The sequence below is a fragment of the Coturnix japonica genome, chromosome 1, assembly GCF_054131305.1.
Source record: "Coturnix japonica strain WE chromosome 1, WE-NBRP24, whole genome shotgun sequence".
Taxonomy (NCBI): Eukaryota; Metazoa; Chordata; class Aves; order Galliformes; family Phasianidae; genus Coturnix; species Coturnix japonica.
The window spans coordinates 77,314,380-77,336,354 of NC_140663.1; the positions used below are offsets into that span (position 1 = coordinate 77,314,380).

General features: G+C 38.7%; 1 protein-coding gene across 4 annotated transcripts in view; it reads right to left on the reverse strand.

Moving 5' to 3' along the window:
* Nucleotides 1-82: 82 nt before the first annotated feature.
* The window catches only part of CMSS1 (cms1 ribosomal small subunit homolog), a 206,304-nt gene continuing 184,411 nt past the window's right edge, over nucleotides 83-21,975 (reverse strand). For all 4 annotated transcript variants that reach the window (XM_015876868.2, XM_015876876.3, XM_085525769.1 and 1 more), the window contains exons 2-10: nucleotides 18,235-18,332; nucleotides 13,625-13,696; nucleotides 10,890-11,019; nucleotides 7,980-8,039; nucleotides 7,212-7,314; nucleotides 5,727-5,787; nucleotides 5,082-5,169; nucleotides 3,721-3,809; nucleotides 83-346 (exon numbers count right to left, since the gene is read on the reverse strand). In XM_015876868.2, the coding sequence (XP_015732354.2) occupies nucleotides 263-346; nucleotides 3,721-3,809; nucleotides 5,082-5,169; nucleotides 5,727-5,787; nucleotides 7,212-7,314; nucleotides 7,980-8,039; nucleotides 10,890-11,019; nucleotides 13,625-13,696; nucleotides 18,235-18,332 (785 nt within the window). In that variant the 3' untranslated portion in view covers nucleotides 83-262. The remainder of the gene's footprint in view (nucleotides 347-3,720; nucleotides 3,810-5,081; nucleotides 5,170-5,726; nucleotides 5,788-7,211; nucleotides 7,315-7,979; nucleotides 8,040-10,889; nucleotides 11,020-13,624; nucleotides 13,697-18,234; nucleotides 18,333-21,975) is intronic.

Here is a 21,975-nt window from a genome sequence, read left to right on the forward strand (position 1 = left end):
AGTAAATCTTGTGGGTGAAGGCAGCATACATTTGACTTTGCTGCTGCACTGCCTGTACAATAAAAGACTCCAAATAAAAAAGTACAAATAACACTTCTGTCTTTATTATTAAAAGGAACCTCAGAATAAAGTTACACAGCACATTCTTTCTGCATCAAACATATCTGAAAATTAAAAATTCTTAATTTAATCACTGTTGACTACTTGCAGTCAGGATAGAAGCAAAATCCACCTGTAAACCACTTCCTTGTGGGTAGAACTATTAAAAGAGTCCCAGCTTCACAGATCCCTCTCTGCACAGCTTTATAATCCTCATCTCCAGTAGGTCAATTGTTTCTTTCTTTATCTGAGGAAAACAAAATTCAAAGAAAGCATCAAAGGTTAATGGTAAAGCTTCAGCTAAACACCATGATTTTATTTACTTACTCAGGTATTTTACAATCAAACTAGAAATTAAAGGAGAAGTTCCCTCACAATGCCCCTAGCTCTACAATGGTACCATTTTCCCCGATTCACAGAATATATTGACTTGGAAGGTACCCACAAGGATCACTGAGTCCAGCTCCTGGCCCCACACAGCACCACTCAAAATCCAAACCCTATGTCTTAGAGCAGTGTCCAAAAGCTCTCAGAATTCTGGCAGCTTGGTGCCGTGCCCACAGCCCTGTGCAGCCCGTTCCATGCCCGCCACCCTGTGGTGCAGACCCTGTCCCTTGACACAGCTCCATGCCATTCCCTTGGGCCCTGTTGCTGTCATAGAGAGCAGAGCTCAGCACTGCCCCTCCACTCCCCTCGTGAGGGGCTGCAGGTCACCATGGGGCCTCTGCTTTAACATTTGCTCTGCAGTCCTAAGGTACAACTACAGCTCCTTGCAGTCTCATCTAACATAGCTACACAGTAATTGGCACAGTTGATAAACTCGCCACAGCAAGAGATCCATCCTGGGCTGCCAGATTTCTGTAGGACTTTACAGCGTATCAACCCTCATCAATGAGTCCAAGAGTAGTTCTGCACTATAGCAGCAACACAATGTCTGGGGCTGAGACTCCTGAATGAAAGTGAGCACGAAGGTCAGGTGTAACTAAGCCACATGCAAAGTACTTCGGTTTATAGCATGGATATTACTGTACCGTACTGCTTATCTAAAGATCAAAGACAAATGTAAACAAGGGTAAGAACTGATGACATATTTCAGCAGGAACAGAAGATTCTCTCACTGTGGTAAGCCTAGAATTTCCTTATAGCTTCATTCTTCCTGCTCATGAATAACTTATTTCTGAGCTTCTCCTCAGGTTTATACCCTTCTGTGCACAAGAATGTGTGATGTAAGAAAGTCTAACTAGACTATATTTCTTACAAACCCTTTTGCTTTAATAAAACGTGAAACTTGTTCAGTGCTTACATTGCTTCTAGAAGGAAATAATAAACCGTTTAGCAGAATATTTGAAAAACTGTATGTTAATCTTACAACAACAACAACAACAATAATAATAATAATAATAATAATAATTTGAAGAATTGAGACAGGTCATCAACCTCTATAGAGAAAAATTCCAAAGAGAAAAGTTTGTCCTTTGCTCAGATCTGAAATTACATGATCGATTTTTATGTAAACCTTTACATTATAGTGTAATTCAAGCTTGTAAAAGCAGCCTGATAAACTCATTCATTTGACCTCTGGTTTCTTTGTGAGTTTACTTCTCTCCACTGCTTAAGATGAATGCAGTGAAGGACAGAAAAACAGAAAGAAGAATCCACCAGCATTAATGAATGAGATGTAAAGGCAACTAAAAAAGCACCCATCATCCATTCAGTGAATACAAAAAGATACCATCATGGGAAAGGATTCATGTACTTCTAATTGTATATATATGTATGCATATGTATATATATGTGTGTGTGTATATATATATATGTCTATACATATGTGTATATATATAAACACACACACATTTCAGATTACACCACATTGAACATTATTCTCCACTGAAGATGAGATGAGGACAGGAACAGCAGCTAGTCTGCACCTTTAAAATGAAGCGATGGATTTACCCATGAGTAGACAAGGCACATATTCTTCCAGCTGTTCCTGTTTTCTGCACATTTCAATACACAGTCTAGTGTAACTAAAAGGAAATCTAGCACTGTAACACCTTAAACATATAACAAAAATATTGTCAAAGAGAGGTTTGCAATGGAAATGTGTCTCTATGGCTTGTTTCCATTTCTAAAGCAGAATTTTGCCTCCACAACTAATATAGGAAAAACAGTGCATTGAACTGCCAGTTCTCATGCTGGTGGCACTAAAAATCATCTCTTCTCTGAGAAAACCCATGACTATTATTAGCACGTATTTGGCAGTTTTCATTATTCTGAAACTGTATATAAAAGATCTACCCTTAGATTAACACTATATATGATATATATATTTTTTTCTCACTTGGTTTTATCTAAAACTAACCCTGAGTATTACTTCTATAAGTTCACCAATGGTCATTGTCCCTTAATGAAATAGAGCCAAAATCAAAATTCTGACCTGTATTCATGCTGTGATGCTACCTACAGAGAACTGAAAAAGATGGTTCTGGTTTGCAATATCCCCAAATTAAATGTTATCAATACTATATCTATTTTTTCAATGGGTGACCCATAGGCTACTGTGCATATATTTATTTGAGCTGACTTGCAAAAATCTGTCCCACTGCAACCATCACTTGTGCTGCTATCCTGAGGTAATTAATATGCCTGTGAATGCAGGTTCTCTGCTCTTCAAAATCTTACAGTTCAGTGCTAGCACTGTACAAAAGATTCTCAAGCATTTACCACAAGAGGGAGCCTCCTTGCCTCTGTACGCATAGCTGTTCTTTGCTTCATTTCTGCAGTGTATTTTTTGCAGGGTGCCTTATCAAAGATTATTAGAAAGCTGCATTGCTGTGTGAGGGGGACTATAAAATACAGCACATTCAAGGACGGAGGCAGGTGCAGAGGAGTAATGACTGACCATTTCTTTCACTTGTGAAAAAGCTTCCTATCTACATGTAAGGAAGTCTTTTCCCACTGTAGAACATGTACCAGCCTGTGAAAACATGCAGTCAAATGGAAGCTTTCTAGCAAGGACTACTAGAGGAATCCACCTATTTCTGCTGTCTGGATACCAGCTGATGGTCCACAGCATATGGTAAAAGTATCTTGTCATAGCAGTTAATGTGGAAGTTTGATTACAGAATTAAAAAGCACGGGGAGCTATTTTAAAAAGAGACTACAAATGATGGATGGTTCTACATAGTTTGTAACCAACCTCTTTCCAAAAACTAACTGTACGGTACTGACTGTACAAAGTTATGTTACTCTCAGAGACCAATAAATGCCATTCAAGGCTGTATTTAGTTTTTGAGGAAACGTTTTTGCATGAAGTCCCCTTACTGAGAATTTCCCAGGAACAGGCAGAACAACTAACGAGCATAAACAGCCGAAATTTACAGCACAGCTGTATCAGTCACAGCTGTGACCTGTAACAACAACAATAACAAAAGAAACCAACTTTCTCAAGAGGTAATTTTGAGATCTGAGAGTAAAGACTTGCGACTCAAACACTGACTTGTTTTTGTGTTCCTAGACTGCCAAGTCTGCTTTACAGAAGTAAATCCTTACTGACCAAGGTGCTGGAATCAAAAGCACTGAGTACACAGAATATTATATATACAGGTGCTCATACAATACCTCAGGGATATCCATCATTCTCCTTAGTTTCTGATCTCTCCAGTTCCAATCCAGAATAATATATTTCGTGGAGTTCAAACATAGGCCATCTAAAAAAGACAATATAATACGTGCTTATCAACATCATTTTTTGTGTTTTACATCTTTTGCTGTCTGTTCTCAAGGAAACAAATCTTTGAACACTACATTTGTGCTTGGAAAACTAATGCAGTGACACTGCAAACTCCCTTAACCACATAATCCTATGCCTTTTTGGAAGATAAACACAAAAGCAGAACTGTTGCCAGGCTTCTCAGGAGCTAACATCCTGCCAGCACGTAATTCCTCAAGCTTCCTCTTGATGAAACCACAAGAGTTGAATTTCCACAGCTTACGAGGAGCTGGTAAGTTACAAGGTCCTTAGCCTGAAAAATCTTATTAATGTGAATCAACAGTGTTTAGGAATTTACAGGACCAAGTGCTACGCGAATGTGAGTCAGGTCAGTGCTGCTGCTGAAGGATTCCTTTATGCTCCTAGCAAATCCTGGTCCTTTCTGAACCTGCCCTCCAACAGCTCTTCTATTTTCCCTCAGTCTTCTACACCAAGTCCACAGTTTTTCATATCAAGAAATGATAGCTTGGGAAAGGCAGTGCTTAGAAAGAGGAATGGAAAGAACTGCCTTGCCTTGTCATTTTTGTTTAATTTGTGTACATGGTGTCTACTGAGTAAGTAAAACTTGAAAGGGAAAAGGACATTTATGTATTTCATTTTATCATACACAAATCATAACTAAAATCAGCAAGCAGATCTTCTCCACCCCATACAAAAATTTACACTGAGCTCAGAGTGACACATGATACAATGACTTCTGCCATTACTAGCTTTTGATTTACTTGCAGTGTTTGGTTTCCTGGAACTTTAAATCTTACACCATGGTTTTGCAATCATTTTCAAGTCAGCATAAATCAATACTTCTGCCAAATGAGGAAGTCCCCCACCTTTGCCTGTTCATTACCTGATTTTATGTGCATGCTGGTTTTGTTTTAATTGGGATCAGTTCTAATTGAGATCAGGTCATTGAGCTTCCAAACATACCTTTGTGCTAGAACAAGAGACAGGATGGAGTGACTAAGTGGGTACTGATTGTGGGGGAGGCGCAACTTTGCCCTTCTCTTGTAACACCAATTTATTCCAGCTTAAAGTGCTCATTAAATCAACTGTTATATAATCTTGACCTCATTCTGACTGACATAGTAGAAGAGGAAAAGCAGAACTGCAGTGCTTAGTTCCTAAATCCATGGACTCACACCAACCTAAGTCCTTCAAAGTCTTACTTGCTGTGAGAGATCAAGTGTTGAAAAAATCCTCCTTTTTCTCCTACCTTGCTCCACCAGTGCTTTAATCCTCCCAGGAGTTCCAACTCCAATGTGGAACACACCTTTCTCCAACATATTCATCTGTTCTTTTATCTGATTCAAAGAAAGACAAACCACAGTGAAGCCACAGTTTTTTCGAATTTCTTCTCAAAGAGCATATCCAGGCTGGAAATAAATTCAAGATTACACAGTATCTCTTTCTAGACTACTATCTAGTAACAAACGCTATTCATCTATCAAGCTGTCAAGCTGATCTATCCGGGGAGAGCATAACAGTCAGCTGGGCATCACGCTTCTATAGAATTATTTTCAGCTTGGAATACCTGCAACTGCACCAACTATTTCTGGAAGTGAGAACAGTAGGTTTTCTTTAGTATTTAAACAAATTCTCTGTAAATATTTGGAAAACCAACTAATTTGAGTCAGCTCAAAACTCCCTCAAGATGATGACACTGGGAAAAAATGAAATAAAGCAAGTGACATTTGTGTTTAACAGTATTTATATCAAAGGCTAAATTTCCACCTTATTACTTCCCATATTCCCACAACTTGTGCTCTCTAGCATGTATGAATACTGGATAACCTAATTAACCAACTAACTAACACTAGTTAGTTGTTTAGCTCTTCTATCACCTTTGCAGCTTTCTTACCTTTATGTGCTTTGCAAACAGTTTCAGAACTCTGCAGTCACCTTTAAATGCTGTCATTGACCTAGAAATAAATTTTTAAAAAAATGAAGAAGGAAATGCAAGTATCAGGGCTTAGAATAGGACCACACAGGAGGAAAACAAAACTAGCCAGGATTTCTCAACATACTTGAGACACACAGTTTCCCAGTGGCCCACGCTAGTACTCCAAACACTACGTACAGCCTCCCTTCACTACTTGCAGTGATAAACAACTGGACAAATACAACAGCAGGTATCAGTAGATGGCAATATTGCTTAGAGAGCTTCTCAGATAAAGTTGAACAGTTCCAGCTTGTTCTTCCACAGCCAACAGTTTCAAAACCTACTAATCATCAATTTCTAATTAAAAAAATACTCTGGTACTGACATATAGGCATCAATGAACATGTGCATGCAGGCAAAGGAAAGAGCTGTGTATGGATGAATGTACATTTTGCAAAATCTTCCTGCAGCATGGCTGCTGGGAAAGCCTGGCCACATGTTTTCCTGCTCAGACTGTCCAAGTTCCAGAGGAGCAAAACTCATTCATCTGAAAACCTGACTTATTCTTTTGATGGTCTATTTGAGTACGCACTAAGATCTCTGCGTTCTGTATTAGTCAAGCAGGAGACTATATAGTTAGTACTTAAGGAATTTCATTTAAGACATTCTCTGTATACTTTTTGTAGTGAGCCATGTATTCAAACTTCTCTTGCACTAGTCTAGAGGTTTATATACAGGTATACAGATAAACCACACAGATGGTAATATCTGCATACAGGAGCTAAGCACTACAGTCACACCTGCAATGTCTATGCTTGTAAGTGTGACATAAACTTCCCAACTCTATCTTTTTGTACAACATATAAGCAAATCTTAGGGAGCGGGGTCAAGACACAGTTGACAACCATGAAATCTCCAAGGTATACATTAATTCATCAAGTCTTTTGGAATGACACAGGGAAGGAGAGAGAGGTCCAACCCGCACAAGACTATGATACTATGATACTATGAAAAAGGAAGACATGGACACAGATTTGAAGGCACTCAGGCCAGACACAGACATTGTCATTTGAGGCTATGCAATGCTTTGTATCATTGCTTTTGGTGCTATCACCATCATAACCCTACAGTCGTGACTTCTCTTGTGGATTAGGATGCTTTATGGGTTTACTCTGTTCCCACGTATAACACGTTGCATGTTATTCCCAGATTGGTTACACTTCAGTTTTGTTTTTCAACAGAAATAGTGCTTCCATGCAACTGAACTACTAAGTGTTACTTTAGGCTAAAACCAAACACCGCACTCCCACAGTTTAAAGCAGCAAGGGATATTGCATCAGTTTCAGTCAGTAAATTTGTTGGCTAGCAGAGGACAGTGTCCCAGTTTTGCCTTTATGTCTGTGGTTCCAAGACAAAACCTCTGACTGACAGCCAATCTCAGCATAATGTTTGCTATCAACATACTTGATGAGTTCCAAGGAACGAAGGGCAGAACTGCAGATAACCAGCATCACCAAAGACTTCTTCTCCTTGTGGTTCTTACGGAATTTTGCCCACTTAGGACAAACTGCAATGAAAAAACCCACATACACACTCAGAGAAAGTACTACTTATATACATGCCACAACTTTAAATTACAAGAGTACATGATGAATGGCAGCCAGTAACAAGAACACACATGCTGACTCCTATGAGGTCTGGATCTCTGGCAGCACTTTCACATTTAGTCATGGCTGAGAAACTGGAAAATGAAATACCCAAGATAGATAAAATATTATAATGCTGAACAAATTAGATAACATTAAAAATAAATGTTTGGGAAGGCAACAAGCCCAAGTCTTCAATTTGTCACATATGGTAATTTGTACCAGGTAAAACCAATTGAAACATTTACCAGACCAGGTGTTCACACAAATAGGTAAAAGAGAACAATAATTCTCTTGATTCATGTCAGGAGGCAGTGGCAAAACTATTACTGTAAGATAATACATATCTATTCAAGAAGCCACGACAAACAACTTATGACAAATAAACCCAAGCAGTTTCAAGAAACTCTAAAACATTTAGGTCCAAAAAACAAAAATAAAACAGCTCTCACAAAACAAGTAAGCAAACAAATAATTTCATAGTTAAAAATAATTGAGAGTGAAGATAAAAGCTATAATAATAGCACGTAAATAATGCTTTTCACACAACTTTCATCTCATCCATGAGGCCGACATTTTAACTTACTTTCCTTCAGGTATGAAGAAAAACTGTGGGTGAGATCATTGGCTGGCAAAAAGCAAGAATCTGGAAATACAAAGGAGAAAATATTTTTGTTGATGTATTTTTAACAACGGAAAAAAAGAGCTTAAATGCTTGCGGCGCAGTCATTGGTCAGTTACACTGATGAAATCATATGGGTGTTAAAATCCATCATCAATACATTACTTCATGTGAAAAAAGACTCAAGAACATCTCATGTAACTGAGGCTTTAAATTGGATAAATCAATGAAGGTAACACTTCACCATCCATTTACAATTCCTCCATTTTATCCGACCATTAAACTCTGAACTCAAGAGTGATCACATGGTTTAAAACTAGGTTCCATATATTTTTTTATCGCAATCAAGCAAAGGCTTTAGCCAAAAGTGTAAATACAAGAATCTACCAATAAATGAGATACTGGTCACTCACCCATCAGTGAGCTGGCTTTACTTTCTGGCCTTGCATATTGTGGCAATTTACCTATGAATACTAGCCCTAACAGTAGCACCTACACTGCACTGGTACACCTGTTTTCATTTCCTACTGACTGCCTGTCTTTCACCTATGTTATTAGGAAGTAAATCTGAAAAGGACCATAGATTACATGCTATTTGCCTTTAAGGCCCATTATATGGGCTAGGAAGAAAGACAACATCCCAACTAAGGTAGTCAGAAAAGTTCTTTTCTGTAGTGCCTTTATAGAAAAAAGGAGGTTCTTAAAAATGTTGATTCAAATTAGATGGCTTGAAAACTTGCCATAGCTGTTATAGGTCTTTTACCTAATGGAACAGTACTCTCCCTCACAGCATTATCAACCCTGCATTCAGGGACTCACATATTTGCTGCCATTTTGCACGAAGCACTGCACCTCAGGGTGTCTCTCTCTCTGGAATGAGATGTTAGCTGACATGTTTTAACTAAATTCAAGAGGTCTCCCTACACATACTACTTATGTTCACGTGGATGGCACACTGTGCTAATGCTGCCACCGTCTGTCCATGGTTTCTACCAGAGCAGACAGTGTGACAAACTTGGTTTGTAGATGGAGCCCGCCTGTATAGTTTCTTGGGAACAGCCACTCTCTGTCACTATATCCTTCATTTAATTGGTGTTGTCTTGCCAAAAACTTCTATTTTGCCCCAGTCCTTTCCATTAAAACCAGAGATTGACATTTATTGGGGCTCCAGCTCCAAAAGGAGTTGAATGTGTACAACTGAAATATCAACGGCTGATTTAATTTTAAAATTACATTTAAAAGATGTGTGTGATGCTGGTGGGGAAGGGCAGAGACTGGTAAAGTACCATACACCTTTGGTGGTAGGAGAACTCTATTCCCCAGTGGCAAAATACATTAGCTGTGGTTTTGCTGTTCTGAGTACACTGAGTTGCATCACTGACTAAACCATTCAGAAGGTGTTTTTTAAGCATACAAGCATCAGTTAACGACTTTTCATCAACACTCCAGCAAAACTTAGTAATAACAACTTTTATTCAAAGTTTCAGAAAGGGGGAGAAAACCCACACAGCCTCAGCATGCAGCAAGAGATCATGCTGACTACAAATGCGACCTTCTGCACTGTGTCAGTTAACAAGAACACACAACTCTAAGTAGTTGCTTATTTGCTCAATGCTTTGACGTGAATGACTTGACAGCGGTAGAAGTTTAGTGAACTGCTTGGCTTCTCAGCCTCCAACTCCCAGCACAAAAAGAAAGATTAAAAATCCCCATCCAACCCTAGAGCCATGTGGAAATGGATCACTTCACTAACCTAAACACCTCTTTCAATAAGAAAGAAACCAAAGCAATTTATTATTTGCTAAATCCCTACATGCCTAGAAATATTTAACATAAGCTTTTGAAAGCATTCTACACAGGTCTTTTTTAGTTTTTTTGATTCAATAAGAAAGCTGAAGCTGGCCCAAAGAAAAAGGAATGGTCAACTCATGATCCTAAAGAGAAGCATATTTATTAGAAAGCATTAAAAAAGCATTGCTGGGCTAGAAGATATAGGATAGGTCACCTACAGTTCAAGAAGTATTAATATATGCAGGTTTGTCACCAGACAGTTTCTTCTTCATATGCACTCTCAACAAATAATGGAATAATGCCTAGAAAATGACAGTGTCTCTTCATCTCTAGAGTAAGAGGCAGAGAACATTGCCTTAATCTCTAATACACTCTCAAGCTGACAGACAGAAACTACCCCTGCTCTCTCCTGTTTTGGCTTTTCTATCATTAGCTTTGAACTGGGGGCAGTAAATAAAACCAAGAGGGTCTTAGTCATGGTTAAAACTTGTTCATTTTCAACTTGGACCAAAACTACCATCTTTTTTCATGCCACTCCCTGAAAATCCATTGTGTTCAACATTTCATAACCATACCAGAATCACATCTCGCTATTTCTTTGTCTACTCCTCTCAGTCTTCCTATTACACATTTAAGTAGATGAGGATAATCCTAGAAATGAAGTATATTTTCAAAGCCTTTCTCAGCCAGCATCAAGGAGCATCCTAATTAGGAATCATACAATTTCTAATAGAAAAGCAACCTCCTAAAATTAATACCTTATTATAAAAAAAACCCACATTCTTTACATGTTGTTTTTTTTTTCCTTTTTCACATCTAATACATGAAGAAATACTTGTATTTGTTTCAAAGAAATTAACACCTCTTCTTAGCAGTGAAGTAATTCATGGTATAAACAAATATTCAAGCAAATAGTGCAACTCACAAGGCCTGTCCCAAAAATATCCTTTTTTCTACAGAAAAAGAACTTACTAGTGTCATGATAACAATAATAATAATAGAATATATAAATATAAATAAATAAATATATTATAAATAAATATATTATATATAAATAAATATATATAATATAGGACAAGTTACCTGGCAGTTTTAATTCCTCTATTTCAATCACTGAACGTTTTGTACCGAAGTGTTGACTAAGCAGATTCTGTAGATCCTCAGGGACACCAGGTTTTGGTGGAGACTTTTCCAGAACATCAGAAATTTTCTTCTAAAGAGACAAATAATGGTGTAAGTATGTTATTTCTATCATATCTGCTCTTAGCATAGATAACATCATTATAAATAAACATTCTTCCACAACTTTATACAGCGAATTGCATTAACAAAAGCTTGAATAGAAAAAGGTCTTCAAACAGGACAAGATTCCCACTGTCTTTAGTAGTAATGCAGACTTCTGAATCAAGCTCAGATACTTTGACACAATGGCCTGTGGCCCTGAAGACAGAAAGTCCTGTTCACTTACCTGAAACGCTTCTGTAACAAAAACGTAACTGAGAGGCACTTTTGTGGGTTTTGCTGCTGTAGCAGCTCAAAAGCTGACTTTTCTCACCATTTGTTTTAATTTGTTGTTCTTAAAGCATTAGTAACAGGAATCAAATGATACTGTAAGACTGCTACATTTTAAGTTAAAAAGGGTAACTATCCATCTCTTTGGGAAGAGAAGATGGTCAGCTAGATTCACAATATACATTATCATAGAACCAGTGATAAAACTGAGTTTGAAGCTCACCAAACCAGAAATCAAGCAGAAAAAGTTTAGCAGCTGTATTGCTCTTCCAAAATGTCTTATTTTTTCTAACCTAACTATTTTTTTTTTGAGGTTGGAGAAGAGTTGATAATGATTATGTTGTACACTCCAGGAATGTTAGCAAGTAACAGGTTTGAATTTTCACTGAAAAGATAATGCTATGATATTTTCCTCACATAATTAAAATGGATGATTGACAACAGCCCAGGCTTCCCATTATCTGAATTATCTGCCAGCATTTAAGAATACAGCAGATTTTCAAGGCTAGATACATTCTGGAAAGAACAGAATGGATCTGAAGCCTTTCTTATTCTCACTGAGAAATAAGTCATTTGTGAAGGGGCTGCTTGCAGTTTCTTGGCTGTAAAAGCTAAGCTGAACTTGCTGTCATACAGATGAGTGGCAGTATAAGCCTGGAAGTGAAGAGCAGAAGGGCAGCATGGTTACAACAGAGCATCTGTGAGGAAAAGTGAGCCTGTAGAGAGACAAAACGGGCCTGGAACCACTTATAGCAGCTGCAGAGGGGTGGTAGGTAACTGCGGGACTTATATGTTCCTCTAGGTCTGTCTTTGGCGTGGCCCAAAGCCCTCTGTGGTCACTGGAAGTGGACTTATGGCTGATAGGCTTCTGTAATACCTGAATCCGCAGTATTCCTTCCCAAGCTTCAATGCCATTTGACACTGTCATATTTTTCTGCCTTTCAACAATTGCAGGGCCACAGGCCACCTACAGAACACGCAGCTATTGCGAGGTCCACAAACAAACTCCTTTCTTATTCCTAGCCAATATAAAAGGCAGGGCCCTAAGGGGAAACACTCTTCTCCAGCTCCAGCTTCTTCAGTGACCTGCATTTGGGAATAATTGGTTTAGCAGACAATAACACAGAAGTGTTGGGCTCATTTCACTTGGTAACTCAGTGTAAGCTGTCATTCCTCAGGACCATTATGTCATTCACTGGACCACTTGATTCCTCCAAAAAAATTATGGCACACTTGAGAGGAGAAGCCTGATACTAATGAGAAAGCCCATAAGAGTAAGAACACCTGAACAAACTCTCTTCCTTTGAGGAGAGCTATGGGGAAATGGCCCAGATACAGGAAGTTTTATTATTTTTCTTTCAATTTGTTCCACATGCTTAAAAGCAAAGGTGTTTTTTGTGCGTTTCTTTTGTTGTTGTTGTTGCTGTTGTTCCCCCTCCCCTCCTATTCATGAGAGGAGTTTGCTTGGAAACAATGGATCAATCTGATAAATACTTCCTGACACATTCGCTAAGAGGCTGTGTACATCATTTCAGAGGCCTGGACTCAGTGAAGCTAAAGGTGTAACCAAATGCTTGTTGTTTGCCTAGGAAGGGGGTCTTTTCCCTAGGGCTGGTGCACCACTCTCTGCTGTGGGTTGCCTTCACTCAGCAAAAGTGGAACAAGCTCCATGGCCACTTCTGCCAGAGCTGCTTTTAAAGCCAAATTCAACTCTACCCCTCTACCCATTCACTAGCTGATTAAGAGGCCTGACATAACATGAAAAAGCCACCTCTGCCTTGTGAGGGAGCCAAGTACTTAACACAGGCTGTCCCAGAAGACAATTAACTTGCCTAGTGCCATATTATTTCCATCTAGACAGCAGACTGTGTTTGTTGTTGAGTGAGGATGGAGCGCAGCCAGATGGTCAGCCCAAAGGATTTATTTATATACTTATGCCAGGAGAAGAGGGAACAAGGGCAGTTCTTGGTGCAAAGGATGCCGGAGCCTGTTCACACAGCTGAATCAGGGCAGATTCTGTAGAAACTGAACTGCCATCTTTCTCTGATAGTTTCATTTTCCTGCAAGCTGGATATAAATAACGCACAACTCTTGAGAAGAGCATAGGCACAATTCTGCAGTTCAGTTCATGTAATGAATGAATAATCTGAGTGAAGTCATAAGAGTAGGAATTTTTATTCTTCTCTAAAATAAAGGCCAAAAAACTCTGTAGCTTCACACAGCAACAAGGTTACCCCAATTTGGAATCTCACAACAGCAGGCACACCCACTGCTCAGTCCCCAGGTACATAAAAGGGCATTCATACCTTCTTTCGCTTCTTTGCTTTTACAGTGATCTCTGGAGTTTCTTCAGGCTGACTGAGAAAACACTCGGTAGGCTGCAAAACACATTTTAATAAAAAGTGATAAAGATTCAGCATTACATACCTGATCATCTGGGATAAAAAACATCGCCACAGGGAGGCAAGAGGAAATACAGGAAATATAATGCTAGGCAAGGGAAAAAAAGAAACAAAACCAAACCTTCCTACCTGTGGAAAGGGTCAATTTCTTACAGTGCCCTGAGTCTGGAGTAATTTTGGAACTGAGGTTTATGTTGTTGTAACCAAGAGAAGAATAAAAGGATACTGAAACACACAGGTTGTAGTCAAGCTTCCATAAAATGGTGGAAAGAAGGTTTTGATAAATTACGGGGGGGAAAAAAAAGGGCAAACATGAAGAAAACATTTCAACAACTATATATATTTAATTGCTATTATTGCACATTATCGTTTTTCTAAATGTTGCCAATAACACCTTAAAACAACCAGCCTAAGGTGAGCATCCAGATGGTGCAAGATACCACGGAACTGAGAGACAATAAAGGGAAAATATCAATGCTCTGAATTTCCTTTGACATTTGTAAGGCAAAATTCAGGAAAACATGTTTCAAATTTGTTCTGCTCCATTCCGTATTTGCCTCCTCATAGCAGACAGGGTCAAATATGCAGGGTCAAAAAAACATGTTGCATTTCAGAATAATCTTCATCCAACACATGCTGCAATTATTAACCTACTTTTGCACCTGAGCAAGCAGGCTGAAGTGATCCATTTGTAAGAGTCCCTGCTCACATAAACCAAGGTTAGGATTTATATAAAAGACAAACCAGAGGGAGTAAGGCACAGGTTTTTAAGGACAGCAATTCTCTCTTTCCTTCTGAGGGATGTTTACTTTCTGGCAACACAAACAAATCTACATATAAAAACTTTATAACTAATAGGTGATTTGTCAAAGTGCAAGGGGGAAATGAGCTTCAAGAAAGAAATCCCCGATACTAGGATGCATTCAGCTGGAAAAATCTGCTCTTGTAAGAAATAGTGGAGAAGACTCATCACAAGGAACATTAAAAACTCAGGGTCCAACGGTGCTCCCAGGGGTGGGCTTGGAGGAAGAGAATGAGCAGGAAAGAGGGTCTTATCAGAAGCCAGAGAAGCTGCTCCTTCATACCCTTTTTAGGGCAACTTCAGCAGGGCCAGAGAAAAATTAATAGAGGCTTAGAACAGCTGAGGCCCTCTGAGTGCTTCCTGTGCTGCTCTCGCAGCAGGACAGCCCTTCATGATCACTTGTTCTACATGAGCCTGGCCAGCATGTCTGTGCCTCTCCATACTCACTTTCCTATCTCCCCTGCTTCCCCTGATAATTCAGATATAGCAAACAAGGAACCACCATGCTCCTCACAAACAAATGACCTATTGATTGCTCCTGTTTTCTGTGCTGTGTGATAAAGTCATGAACTCGCTAAAGCAGTAGTTATGTATATAAACAGCTCTGAAACTGTCTGAGGCTTCAAATGATATTTAGGAACTACCACAGCAGATGTGGCTGGGGACTAAACGGAGCCAGCAAAGCACTTGACAGCTAGGACTGCAATATAACACAGCCTGGATCAATAAGAACTTGTAACAAGGACCATATCTTGCCATAACAAGTAAAGATTTGTCCCCACTGTTTTGTCAGGAATAATAAAAGAACTGACTGCAAGCACAAACTCACTTCAACTCTGAAAAGCGTTTCAGGATTAACGTAAGTTTTGTGTTTTATTTATATATACATTTAAAAAGCTCTGTCCTGTCTCAGATTCTAGTGCTTCTAAGAAGAACACCATACATTTCTTTGTTCCTATCCCTGCTGTTAGCATTCCCAGACACTGAGACTGAAACAGAGCTACCTTCTGCCTTCAGTTCCTGATCTATCCTTACATATTCCAGCTGTCCACAGACACTTGAAGACCACTTGCCAGGTGTTACTATCATAAATTCCATGTTTGACATTAGCTTTTATGCAGAGAACAAGCCTTTGGGTTGATTTAGTCATGAGATACTACCAAGAAACCAAAAAGCTAAAAGAGGTTGAACCTGAATTTCTTTCTTCCCATAGAATACGATGGATCCTTATGCTAGATAGAATCATCACTATTTATGACCCTTTCAGTATAAAGAAAAAAGTCTTGTTCATTTTGAGCCCATTTCTTCCATCACGTGTTGTGTGAACTGTTTTATACACATCTCCAGAACTCCACTCATGCTCCCAAAGAGATTATATGTAAAGAAGGTATCAAAGTAACAGAGCTGAAAAATGATTTCTAAGAGAAAGAAAATTTCCTCACTGGAAGCCTTCCATTCAAATGCTTAGAAGTATCATGGAATGTCACAGTTTCTTCTCTGAAGACAGTGTACAGCCCTCTCTTTCAACTGCAACTGAAGCACACAGCAGGCTTGCAGGGTAAGTCTTACTTTCTCTGAAAACCATGTTAGGAGTCAAAAATCCCTTATTTACAGTAGCATATATAGGTATTTAGGCATGGCACGCTGTTAGCAAGTCCTATTCAGACATTAAAAATAATGGCATAGGAGAAAAATAAACTTCATGGTGGTGAATGGCTGTAAATCTACGTGTCTTTGATGATCTGCAGTCTAAAATATTTAAGTATCTGATCTAACTGAACTTCTGACCCTTAGATAAATATTAGCTGCCTACCTACTCATGCAATAGTTGTTTGCACAGCACCCTTAGGAAAAAATCATTTACATGTTTTTCATATGCAAGACACAAAGCAGACAACCTGCTGGTTTTTGACATGGCTCCCCTGTGCTCTGTGTTTTTATGCTATTTTTATATGGAAGTTCTTAAAATGCAGAAAACAGGAAATTTATGCTGAGACCGCTGATTTATGAACTAAAATGTTATAAATTCCTTGTTTGTTAATCATAGGCAGAACATAAAATATTTCCTGTATTATATTTCTAACACAACTTTTTTCTTAACAAGTTGCCAAGTTACTGGAAATTCAAATGTAAAGTGAAAACATTCTTGTGTGTGTGTGAAAGTTTACATTCTAGGTCAGCCATGTACTCTGACTTTTGGAGCTTGTGACAAAGTAAACACATCAATGCTCCATTCAGATTGGAGACAAATTATTCATCTCATTGCAACTCTGTGGACAGTCTGCAGACTGGAAACATAAATGTTCATAATTCTGGTTGCTTGTCTCCTGACTGGCTTTAACATGCCAAGACCACTGCTGAATAGATTCCAGCCCATGAATAAGGCAGAAATGAGTGAGTAGGATAGAGTGTTGCACGAACTGGAACCACAGAACTACTAGTTTTCTTTAGAGAAAGCTAGCAGAGCTAGTAGATTTAACTTCACAAGAGTTTTGCTCTAAAAGATATGCGACAACACAGGCAACTGAGCTCCCACAAACCATTGCCTCCAGGAGTTTCGTGGTTAAACACCAATTTACCATGTTCCAAAAATACAGACTGATGTTCTTTATATTACCAAAAGAGTTGTGGCAAGAGGCCTACTGCAGCTGAGCAGACCTCCTCAGCAGGGCAACCTGTGTCAGATATCCCTTCTAATGTTCTCATAGAGTGGGTAAAGTAACTCCTCCAAAAAAATACAAAACAAAACAAAACAAACAAACCCAAAAACCAACGTCTTAACTTTGTTCTAAATGCATAATTGAATATAGTTGTGATTAAAGCAAAACAAAACAAAAAAACCCAACCAGCTCCATAGGCATCCTCACTGAGTTGAATTCCTTGCATTTGATGTTCAGAGAGGGCATGTACAAAGGCAATACAACTTTCTCCTATGTTACTTAGTTTTCTCTTTCCCGATCAAAATGTGGAATCAGTTAAGACATTTGACTCATTTCACCTTTGGTCTCCTTGGAAAGACACCAAGAGCATGGTAAGTACTACCGTATTGCTTACACTTCTCTGTTACTAAACAAAGAACAGCTTTACAAAGGATTTTCACATGGGCTGTTGGCTAGGCATCATACAGTGATTTTACTACTGACCTAGGGTCTAAATTAACATTCATACCTTCAAGGAGAAATAGTCTCCTACGTCATTTTAGCAACTTGACAACCATTCAGTCTGTTCTCATGTATGATATAAGGAAAGCAGAAGAAATTAACTTTCTAACAAGAGACTCCTTGAAATCAGCTGTGGTCTACATGATTCTTTCCTGCTACAGTGATGCTAACTGCCAAAGACCTTGCTGCCATTTCCTGGGTATATTCTATGTAAAGCTGAACAACATTTAAGACACGGCTTTCAGGACCTTCTGTGTGCAGGAAGAGGAAAAGCTGAGGGAAAAAGACAAGGTAGCACCACTCAGGCATTTATCACTAGGCATTCACTTACTTGGAGACAAGTGTAGCACTAAACAAGTGCTATTATCAAAATGCACTGAAGACCACTTCTAAATAATGCAAAAATAATTCAAAAATATATAAAAATCCTATTATATGATCAGATAAGGCAAAAAGTGAAGAAAATCATCCTTTTATAGTGAATCAGTGGGGATTACACTTTACTACGTGATATCATCTCTATTCTCTACACAACTGCTAAACTTACATACCTTCTTTCTTTTCTTTGTCACAGCAGGTTTGGAATCCAGACCTTGATGTGTTGCTGTCTCATCACTTGGTTTCTCAATTGCTTCATCATCTGAAGCATCTGACAAGGAAAAAAAAAAAATATATATATATATATATATATATGTATATATATATCTTTTATTAACATTGCATTCAAAAATAGAAGTAAGATCTTCAACTGCAATCTTGTCAAAATCATATAACCTTAAGATTAGCAGTAAGTACAGCTGGAATGTTAATTTTTATCATTTTAGAAAACTAGTATTTGAAATGTATTTTAGGAGAAGTCCCAGTTTTTGCTTCCTCTTCAAAACACTCGATGTCGCAGGAGATATTTCTGTATCTTTCTGGCATGCTGCACAGTCAGTGCCATCTGCAGCATCACAGGCAGAAATGTCTAATTTATCCATAAACGCATGTGAAATAAGCTATGCAGTGAACACTGAAAGATGTTTCTAGAGAGCTCCAGCACCTCCAACTCCATGACATCTCTCTGTGTTATTTCTGAACAAGTTATATACGATTTTGGATCCATACTACTGTACTTATGTAGTTACAGACCTATCACAACAAATCATTAGACAACAAAATGAGCAACAGTTCTGCTACCAAAGGCAAACAGCTCCGCAGACTGTTGGATCACTGAGAAGAACATACAATTCCCATTAAACGCGCTTATATTCCTTTTGGAGTAAGTCATCTCCTTCTACAAGGAGAAGTCTTGCGGATAGAGAAAGAAAAAAGCACCTCTCACCAGTACACACACACACACAACACAGAAAACACACCCCAACCTCCAACTAGAAGTTCAGAATGCCTCGCTGACAATCACCTGTAAGAGGAAGAAGTCTAAGTAAGATCTGAACAATCTCCTTCTGTTTAAAAATATATGAACGTTGTCTGTAAGCACGTTTTAAGGTAAAGGCACCATTCCCACAGTTCAAGCAAAATGTCCACAACTACACGAAATTCTACTGTAATGAACAAAAACTATCTAAATTAAAATGTCTCCATTCATGCTCTTATTCACCTGTTTTACCCACAGAGTACTTTGGGCAAGAAAACTATACACACAGACACATCATCTACTTAACTAAATAATTAGAATTCCTTTATCTGGACTATTTGAACTTTTCCTTCCCTTTTGCTAGATATAGTGATTCTTCAGACTTCCCATATGCTGAAGTTGGAAGCTGCCGGTTCAAAGATAGAAGTTATTTATTTTAAATAGGAACAGCAAAATTCCATAAGCATCACACAAAGTATGGAAGATCTGTCTACTGGTTATTACATAATGTCTATGCAATCATTAGCAGTAAGCAGAATAAAGAGAAAGCCAGAGGACATGAATGACATAAAATCAGCTATGGCCATAGTTTCTAAAATCCATAGTGCTAACAAACTCTGTATATAAACTTGCCTAGAAAATACTGCCTTGTAACTGGCAGTCCTTATCACACTTTGAAAAGCTTGAATCACAGTCAGCATCCTAAAATGGAGTTATGACAGCTTTTAAGAGTTCTTAAAAGTTTGAGAACTTAAAGCTAGCAATCAGAGAAAATCAGTGAATATTTTAGCAGGTCATTTATCATGAGATCTCATTTGATATAGATTAGATTCTTGGCAAACTGCAATAGGTTTAAAAAGACAGTAGCATCAGAGAAAAAAAAAATGTGAGCAGTCTATGACACAAAAGTACAAGATCCCACATGAGGCAAGTTGTTGGTGGCAGAGGAATAACGAGGATGTTCCTCATGTTGGCCCCTGCCACAGGCTAGCTGTAACATCAAGACGTCCCTTATGCAGCTGCTAAGTCCTGTCCTCTGAAGGAAGAAACAGAGTCAGATTGACTCAATTACTGAGCTGCCATTTAGACCATGAGCAAGAAGAATGACTGCCTCTCCCCAGTAGCACTACTGCCACACTACTGCTGAAACATGGCTGTTTCTGTTCCAAGAGTGTCCATCATACATCAGCTGAAGGAATAAGAGTTTATTAGCCACTACAATTCAAAAGGAGAAAGCATTCCAAAGCCTACTTCTATATTACCCTTTCCCCAGCAAATTCTCCATTGGAGACTTTCATATATAATTCCTCTGTCTCTTAATGTGACTTGAAGAGATGCTTGAGAGATGCCACTTTTTACACATAATAGCTCCACAGCCTTCAGGTCCTGGCTATACATCCAAGCAGGCTGTATATAGACAATAAAAATGAAGAACACCCAGGAGATCAGAACTAGTCCTCCTCTTTGTCCTTGCTCATTCCCACTTGAGACTCAAACACCATTTCTAAATATATCCATGAGCGCCTCACTGAACTGAATTGCTGAGCCAGCTCTTTCTTAACCTATTCACTCCACACTGGAAATAAATGAGAGTAGCATTAAACAACCTATGGAAAAATGCCTGGGATCTTTAGGCATTCCTTTTTAAAACCCACTTGGCGTGTTCTGAAAGGCAAACGGGGGCAGCCTACGTTTTAAATAACCTCTTCTCTTTCTCATAACTAAAAGATACACTGCTGGTAATAGCAATCTAAAACTGGACAAATGGTTTCCATGATATGAAATAGCCTGACAAACAATGTACCACCTGTTCACTGCCCATCTGAGTTATGGGCTGCACTTTGTGATGCAACGTCCTCCTCCACTATCAGCTGGAAACAAAAGAATAGGAAACCAATGTCCAGCCCCAAACTCAACAAAACAACCACAAAAGTGGCTCCAGTTTGTGTATCTTCCTGCGGAACTTGAATATTTTACTTCACACAACGGTAGGATTTTTTGTCTGTTTCATTGACAGTCACTGACGTCCTACCTGAGGTGGTAGCAAGCTTCAGTCTGTGATAGTCTGTGACACTGTGACAACTCCTGTGTGACAGAAGGGTTTTGTTCTAGACATTCAAGTCCCACAGGCCAGACCATGCCATTCTTACTCACGTTAAGCAGTTACCTTGAAATCTGTGAGGTTATCCACAAAATAAATCATAACTCAATGCGAATGGAAGTAGAGGTATCCAGCTCGCAGATTTCAAATATGCCCACATAAGAAGCACTGCTTGCCCAGCTCTGAGGTATGAAGCTACCCGGGAGACTCTTCCATATCCAAAAAGAAGGAAGGACAAATGCTTCATTAATAATCGGTTGACACAAAGGCAGAACCTAATTGATTAATACAATATTGACTTTCATCTCTCCTGTGCAAACAAGCGGGCAGGCACTCCTGGAACACACTGCTGAAGGGGCAATGCTATTCAGCTCAGCAATCTCTTGCATCTGCTTTCCTGCAATGGGCAGACATTATGAAACCACAAGGTCATCGAAGTATAAACAATTGTGTAATGCTCTCGATATAAATAAAAAGGTGAAGAGCTCTGGAATTCGTGTTTCTCTTTCATGCTATCCATCAGCACTACCGCACACGCTAACTGGCTTCCCAGTCATTAGGTAATTATATTTTACCTTGAACCGTGCTGAGATGGAAAAAAAAAACATTAACACTTAACACCCCCTTGCCATGAACAGACTTCCTCATTTATGATAATGATCACAATATTTAAATTGATTCAGTGTAAGGATTTTTAAATCCTTACAAATTCAATACATGTACCTATCTCTCAGTGCATCAGTGAGTATACTGAATGTATATGTACACGTGCATTAATGCAGAAGCATGTAGACAAATGTATACATGTACATAAAGAGGCACTTACACATTTTG